The sequence below is a fragment of the Haliotis asinina genome, chromosome 5, assembly GCF_037392515.1.
Source record: "Haliotis asinina isolate JCU_RB_2024 chromosome 5, JCU_Hal_asi_v2, whole genome shotgun sequence".
Lineage (NCBI taxonomy): Eukaryota > Metazoa > Mollusca > Gastropoda > Lepetellida > Haliotidae > Haliotis > Haliotis asinina.
Window position 1 is genome coordinate 5,604,114 of NC_090284.1, and position 8,663 is coordinate 5,612,776.

General features: G+C 42.4%; 1 protein-coding gene across 1 annotated transcript; it reads left to right on the top strand.

Moving 5' to 3' along the window:
- The first annotated feature begins 3,225 nt into the window (after positions 1 to 3,225).
- Positions 3,226 to 5,867, top strand: LOC137283327 (uncharacterized). The gene is made up of 2 exons (XM_067814779.1): positions 3,226 to 3,607; positions 5,680 to 5,867. Exons 1-2 carry the CDS (start codon positions 3,226 to 3,228, stop codon positions 5,865 to 5,867), a joined length of 570 nt encoding a protein of 189 aa, XP_067670880.1.
- The last annotated feature ends 2,796 nt before the right edge of the window (positions 5,868 to 8,663 follow it).

Consider the following 8,663-nt stretch of genomic DNA (forward strand, 5'->3'; position numbering starts at 1 on the left):
CATGTCCCTAGTTTCCGGTCACGTGACATCTAATCATATTACCCCTATGGAAACGGCAGAAATGGATAAGCTTGATTGCAGAGTAGTCAAAGATTTTTGTCTTCGAGGGCTACTCGGCGAAGCACATTGAAGAGCGTTTGACAAAAGTAGGAGTACTTGTATTGCTGTCAGTCAAACTAGTGAAATATTTTCATTCTTTCAATCTTTCATGCGAACCAATACATCTATCCAATACACACGCTTAAATTTATTTATTTGTTTGTTTATTTGACCCTGCTTTCATTCATGAAGAATTATTTCACCCACAACAAAACGAATGAGTTGTAAGAATACATGCATGGCGTTCTGCGTATCATGCAAATGTAAAGACGGACACTGCGACAGCCAGCAAGCCATGCCATGGCTGCTAGTGAACACTTCGCTTATTAAGCCGGCCTATTGATTTACAAACGTCAAGGCGTGCCTCTTGCTTTGATCGGAGACTGTTAATGACATTGATCGCCTCTTAGTGGCATATTAAAGGAAAATTAAAAGGCGCCCAATATGATTTTGATAATATATTTTTCATTTCAACGACAACATAGGCATACGCAAAGGTGATGGCATAGGTCCTTGGCTGTTTTACCTCGAGGGCAGAAGAGACGCTGCAGGCGTAATGTTGCAGGCTGGTTATGCGACAAAGACACATCCATACATTCATTCTGCACGTCCGTCCGTCCCTACCTTCCGTGCCTACCTACCATCCTACCTACCTGCCTGCCTGCCTGCCTGCATCCATCCATCCATGCATCAATCCGTACGTCTAGGGTTAGGTCATTATGTTTCTATAGAGTCATTATTCATGATTCTCATTATATAGTTAGAAATGCCGTAGCGATTGACAACAGCTGTCAATGACACAAGTAGATGTGATAATTGCTGGTAAGGTGCATAATTGTGAGAACATATATTACACCTGCACGGCTCACGAGGCATACTGTAGCGAACAGATCCCACAAACCTACATACATACACGCAGGCAAGCACGCTTGCACAAACACGCACACAGACAGACACACACACGCGCTCACTCACGCACACACACACGAACACATACATACGTACACAGTATTTTTGTTTATACAGTGAGAATTCTTGCTTGTCTTTTTAAACGTAATACTTTATTTCCTGGCGTAATGTTGGTTCGATGTTGTGCTGTTATAACCAACAATAATGTTCGTTCATCATAACCTTTGTTCGCTATACGCATTTCGACTAAAAGATACAGTAAGTGGCTTCAGCCAGGTAGTTAGTTCGTTATACCCAGAGCTTACTGCACAGTTGGGGTGCCTTACAGGGCGCATTGTTACACTTGAATTTAAAATTGCAATAGATCAACCGTACTAACCCCGCCTGGATGGATGCGTATCGTTCAGTCTTGGGCAGGATATAGGGCTTAATGGTGGCTTACTGAGGCCCTGGAGATCAAGATGAGATGAGTTAGGCTCCGTTGTACTATCCGACCTCGGCCAGTGGCAAATATATATAACATCTACTGACTTAATGGAAACACTGCCGTACTGCACCGGCCGCCATATGTTCGGTCAGGGGGTACATCACTGGAAAAAGTGGAATTGGTAGTACCTCTGTTTCCAAAGCCATACAATTTTTATAGAAAATATTTCGGTTTTGCATCTAGTTAAAAATATACCCACGCGGTAAACAGATGCCAGCATGTGACTATACAGGCCCCTTGACTTTACGTTTGTTTTGTAGGGAGTGACGGACAAATAGTGGCATGACATAATGGCTTAGCATTATTTGTGACGGTGGTGATCATTGCTCAGTGGCGTTTGGCTGAGGAGCTTCATGTTGTGCTAGGACACTATCCCTACTGTAGGTGTCTCAATCCTTAACCAGTTTATCAACCGTTTAATAGAGCAACTCTCTTGTACCATTACGTCTGCACTGTCAGACGACTCGGTCCACCGTGATGGATTATGCTGGCGTCCCCTGGGTGTAATCCTGCTCCTCGAAGGAAGGCAGTACTGGCCGCCTCAATAGTTGGCCTACGCCACACTGACTGAACGTCGGTCCTTTTGACATCCAGGTCATGCCAACCTGGGTAGAGCAGACGACATCAAAACACGGCGCAGACGATACCGATATATAACTCTATAACATCAGTTTCTGCATATTCAAACCAGTCGTACAGGGGCATGATTCAGTCCTTGTCGGTAACTTCAACCGTCTTGTCGGTGATTTTAGCCGAAGTATCCCATCAATACTGAAGACATAGACATGCTGTATCCAAATGGTGTTATCCCACTGTACTTTCTCTAGTGGTGACAAGGAAGCCCATTTCAAGCGTTGCCTGTCGGGATGTGGCTGAACAATTGCTGTGGGTGGGGTAAAACCCAAACCAGCGAATGCGTTTCGTTCAAATATCAGACGATATCACTTTCACCAATGTTTCACGATCGTGTCTTGACAACTGTTTGCAAATTTCCCTTATTTGTGATTTGAAAGGCAGATCATAGATTTGTAATATTCAGGTTGATGGGTTGTTTGTTCAAAGCGTTGCTCCAGCTATACCAGTTTAGACAACGTGCCAGATTGTAGAGCTGATGATATATGTTCAAGCCACTGACGGGACTGAGATTTGATGCTGGTGTTGACGCCTTGCCGGATTGGACAAATGCCGGTTTTAAAAGCTTCCCCTGTAATATGAATCCATTCTATTCTGATCAGTAGTACTACCACGTAGACAGCCACCTCTTGGAAGTGATGTCATGTTTGTATCTCTCTTATCATCGCTTTAACCCACTCCTGATTTCGTGACCGACTCGTTTCTTTCTTTGATACGTTACGGAAAGGCTCGATTAGAGGTAAAATATGTTCTCGACATCAGGTATCACACATGGCCCTACTTTCACAATTGAAGCTCCTTGCGACCTCGGTATACTGGATGAAATCTGACAATGCCATTCAAATCAAATCTGACAATGTCTCCATAGTTTGTCTTTCGATTTCAGGTTAAGGTTTAATCCGATCCGATAATAAAATATATCCTGGACGCTACATCCTTTAGGGGAGTAGATACCGGGTCGCTCATAGTAGAACTGGTGTAAAATTATTATGAATGGACACCTGCTTACAGTGTTGTCGTTTAGGTCGGACTTAATACGAAGCTATTTGAATGGTTTCGGAGTATTTACCATGATAGAATGGACCTTCATATGTACCATGAACAATCGACTACTATTATTACTACTACTTCTACTGCTACTACAAAGACGACGCGAAGCTACTGCTTCTACTACTATTGCTACTGCTACTGCTGTCGCTGCTGGTGCTACTGCTGCTGCTACTGATGAGACTAGTGCTGCTGCTGCTGCTACAGCTGGTGCTACTGCTGCTACTGATGAGACTAGTGCTGCTGCTGCTGCTACAGCTGGTGCTACTGCTGCTACTACTACTACTGCTACTACTACTGCTGGTGCTACTGCTAGTGGTGCTACTGCTTCTGTTGGTGCTACTGCTACTGCTGCTACTGTTGAGGCTACTGCTGGTGCTACTGCTGCTGCTACTACTGCTGCTGCCGCTGATGATGATGAGGTTACTGCTGGTGATGCTGCTGTTGCTTCCACTCTCCTACTACTCCAGCTAAGTCAACTCGTTACGTTCTATTTCTGGCAAGATACCTTAAAATAACATCATGGTTGTGATTACAAAATGCGTATCATGCGATGTCGTAGCTTCATAACTCAATCTGACCAGAGTATAATCCTTGATCAACCGTGAGCGGTAAACGTCTATAAGAGGCGTCACTTTAGATCTTCTTGACCCTTTAAGCCGATGCATCGTGAATACCGTCTTCAAAGCGGCGTTAAGCTGAAGTTAACAAGTGACTCTATATAAGTAGTAGTGCACCTAAGCGTGACGAAATGTGATTATCACTGGCTGGGGCCTTTGCCCTTTGGGTCAATAGATGACAGTTGCTTTACCAAGGAGCGTTATCGTGCAGATCTCACTATTCGGATGATTGTACACGTAAAGAGTAACTAACATCAAGATCGGTGCATCAATATCGGCATACATCTGCAATTTAGTCCTGATGAAAGCCATCCCGCCTGTCTATAAATTCATAATGGCAGTCTTATATAGCAGGATCTTATCTCTGGGAATAAAAGTGTGTCTTCATTTGCAAGGATGCATTTGCATGAGACTGTTCACCATGTTCTGTCATTTCTGTTAAATCAATACACCGTTTCATGTATCCGACAGGACTGCTAGGCGATCGGACCATCCGTGCCATTACAGAGCCATTGAACATTAAATATTTGATAAACATCAGCTCTTTAATCTAGAGTTGCCACATGTCTGAGGAACAATAAATGAAACTTTTCCTTTTCACAGTCCGGTGGGCAATCCATGGACACTCTTAAAATATGTATGAGTTTGGAGAGGTCAAAGAACTGGGTCTACGATCAACACAAAGGATGACATTTAGTCAGTGTTTCATTTGTTCGGTGACAGCAAAACTATTGGACATGTTAGTGGGTTTTTTTCACCTGACCAATATGATCTTCCTTCAACGCTAATGCTGACTGTATTCACTGTCGATTCGCATACTTACGTAAGGGAGGCTTCCACAAGTTGACTGTCCGTTCAGAGTACCGAACCAACCACTATCCTCTCTCCTAAAACTATCCTAACCAACCACTATCCTCATTTCCAAAACTTCCCTGACCAACCACAATCCTTTCTAAAACTGCCTTAACCTACCACTAACTTCATTCCTAAAACTGTTTTAACCCACCACTGTCCCCTTTCCCCGAGCTGCCAAACCCCGTCTGCCCCCACCGCCATCATATTCCCCGCATGCATAAACATCTTCCACGTCTACCCTACTTTCTTCAAGTTCCCCTCTTACCAAGCCGCCCTTCGACTACATCCCACCACATCCCAGTTCAATCATACGCTCAGTTCCCACACTACCACGGTACCGACACTGCTTTCGCCACATATCTCCACATTCCACTACACCAACACCGTCCCTATGTCATGTCAACAAGGAATATGGGCAGTAAATTGTTTCCTTATCGCGACGGAACCCATCCAGCGAAGTATAGGAATGAGACAGCATACGTGGAGTGAGCCAAACATCACATAATATTATAATTTCTGATACAATGACAAGGACGATGTTTATTCGGCATTTCTAAACCAGCCACCAATTGAACTCAGAGATATATGTTTTCGAATCAAAACCCAGTGTGAAGGTGTATAGGATCTATACCACGATGTACTTGGTGTGATGGTGAATTTCCAGTATCACGATCCCGACCTTCAATATGTCGACCATTCTGTGGAGGCACCTCAAAATGTTTCAGCCTTCAATATACATCGGTCTCATGACACAACTGACCCAGTTTGATAATGCCTGTTAGACCATAAATGATGTAAACATCAAAAGCTCCGTGTCGGCGATTCTACATAATTACAAACACATGACACTGTCCACAATGAACTGTTAGATCTGACCCTCATGAATAGCATAATCAATATTAGACGACAGACAGGAGGGGATCGGCATCTCCGTACACGTTCTGGTTTGTGTGTCTCGACGGTTTGAGGTTCTGCCCGTCTGACGTTCAGCGGTTATCACACGACACGAACTGTGATGTGTAATTGTAGCAATCAGTGTCACTGGTATTGCCAGGGGTCATGGCAACAGAACAGAGACATTATATTCCAACCCCCATAGCAGTATTGGGATACAGAACAGTATTGAGTTCAAACAGCTGACATATGGCAGCATGACTTTCGGTTGTGTGACATCGTTGTTGTACGCCCAGTCATTGGAAACACTGAATGGAAACTGATCATCTGAAATATCATTTTCAACATATTGACATGATCCCTACAACCACAGTCGCAGGTGTAGCGGGGATTATCACTTGTCACACAAACGTAATAAATATCCATTTAGATATGTAACGTAGAACTAGGAGTCTGTCACGATTAGTCAGTATTGCGTAACATGATACAGCGGCTTACAGTAATAATTACCTATCTCTGTCAAGCGAATGACGGGATTCACGACCATGCCACTCCGATACAGGCATTTAAGATACACCCAGCGTAACAAATGTTCGGGTGATTGAATTATACAGAATATTTACTAATAATTAGTCAATATGCTATCTTTGTCCGCATAATAAGTGTCAAGATCAATACCGTTCACGGTACTGTGCCGTTTCCGGTCCTTGTTTATCATTCACACGGATATATTTTGGTAATAAGTCTTTTGTTTAACGCCACACTTACCAATATACCAGCTTTTGGGAGGCGGTCTGCAAATAATCGAGTCAGGACCAGACATGCCAGTGATCAACAACATGTGCATAGATCTATGCAATTGGGATACGATGAGATGTGTCAACCAAATCTGCCGACCCAATCTCGTCAGTGCCCTCTTACCCAAAGCAGGGGTTGCTGAGGGCGAATTCTAATCCAGATCTTCACGGGTCCGTTGCTATGGTCGATATTGAGCATTCAGAATACAAAAAAGCAGTTAAAATGAGATTTACTCGATTCTCCTTCCCAACCCCCTGGGGAGTCTACAATCCAGGCCGCCTGAAAGGTGCTAGAGGGTTAACAATTGCATTACCACACTGGGCACCCATTCACAACTGGCGTGAATGGAGGCATAGTTTTAACATAGGCGTTGTACACTGAGGGATAGATGAAGATGAAACTTTACATTTGAATTTCACCTAAAGTTAACAAATGTTAACTGAAACAGCCATGACAGACTGTGAAGGCATGTGTCAAAACTAATGAAGAACCACCTCTTTCACCTTCAGCCGCATTCAGATGTGGCTGTATATTTTGTTCTGAGTCTGAAACCTCCGCCACTGTGAGCATATGCATGAAGTGACTCCTGTGTGACAAGGGGATTATTATTTGGAAATAGCGAGAGCAGTTGTATATCCTATTCACAGGACATTGAAAATCATTTTTGTTATTCAGTTCGTTGTGCTAAAGCACAATCCAGGAATGGCACCGTGACAAATTCCAGATAGCACGTGAACCTGTAGTTCAAAAGCTGCAACAGAGTGGCTTTCCTGAGGCATGGTGTAATGCTGTGATCGTGCTTTCACAACATATGATAGAATCATATATAATGATTCTAATAGTGAGCACCATACCAACATGGTGAATACGTCGCAATGAGATGTCCACATTTTACAGCTCCTGTGATTGTTTATTGTAGTACTAGTACTTGCTGTTACGTCGATGATAGTGAGGTAGTATTCTGTTTATTGTAGTACTAGTACTTGCTGTTACGTCGATGATAGTGAGGTAGTATTCTGTTTATTGTAGTACTAGTACTTGCTGTTGCGTCTGTGATAGTGAGGCAGTATTCTGTTTTTTGTAGTACTAGTACTTGCTGTTACGTCTGTGATAGTGAGGTAGTATTCTGTTTATTGTAGTACTAGTACTTGCTGTTACGTCGATGATAGTGAGGTAGTATTCTGTTTATTGTAGTACTAGTACTTGCTGTTACGTCGATGATAGTGAGGTAGTATTCTGTTTATTGTAGTACTAGTACTTGCTGTTACGTCGATGATAGTGAGGTAGTATTCTGTTTATTGTAGTACTAGTACTTGCTGTTGCGTCTGTGATAGTGAGGCAGTATTCTGTTTTTTGTAGTACTAGTACTTGCTGTTACGTCTGTGATAGTGAGGTAGTATTCTGTTTTTTGTAGTACTAGTACTTGCTGTTACGTCTGTGATAGTGAGTCAGTATTGTTTATTGTAGTACTAGTACTTGCTGTTACGTCGATGTTAGTGAGGTAGTATTCTGTTTATTGTAGTACTAGTACTTGCTGTTACGTCGATGATAGTGAGGTAGTATTCTGTTTATTGTACTACTAGTACTTGCTGTTACGTCGATGATAGTGAGGTAGTATTCTGTTTATTGTAGTACTAGTACTTGCTGTTGCGTCTGTGATAGTGAGGCAGTATTCTGTTTATTGTAGTACTAGTACTTGCTGTTACGTCTGTGATAGTGAGGCAGTATTCTGTTTATTGTAGTACTAGTACTTGCTGTTACGTCTGTGATAGTGAGGCAGTATTCTGTTTATTGTAGTACTAGTACTTGCTGTTACGTCGATGATAGTGAGGTAGTATTCTGTTTATTGTAGTACTAGTACTTGCTGTTGCGTCTGTGATAGTGAGTCAGTATTGTTTATTGTAGTACTAGTACTTGCTGTTACGTCTGTGATAGTGAGGCAGTATTCTGTTTATTGTAGTACTAGTACTTGCTGTTACGTCTGTGATAGTGAGGTAGTATTCTGTTTTTTGTAGTACTAGTACTTGCTGTTACGTCTGTGATAGTGAGTCAGTATTGTTTATTGTAGTACTAGTACTTGCTGTTACGTCGATGTTAGTGAGGTAGTATTCTGTTTATTGTAGTACTAGTACTTGCTGTTACGTCGATGATAGTGAGGTAGTATTCTGTTTATTGTAGTACTAGTACTTGCTGTTACGTCGATGTTAGTGAGGTAGTATTCTGTTTATTGTAGTACTAGTACTTGCTGTTACGTCGATGATAGTGAGGTAGTATTCTGTTTATTGTAGTACTAGTACTTGCTGTTACGTCGATGATAGTGA

What these genes read in the sequence shown, in the direction of transcription:
- LOC137283327 (XM_067814779.1), top strand. Translation starts at nt 3,226, where the DNA reads ATGAACAATCGACTACTATTATTACTACTACTTCTACTGCTACTACAA. An exon ending in TGATGATGAGGTTACTGCTG is followed by an intron (nt 3,608 to 5,679) that starts GTGATGCTGCTG and finishes GTGTAATTGTAG; the next exon opens with CAATCAGTGTCACTGGTATT.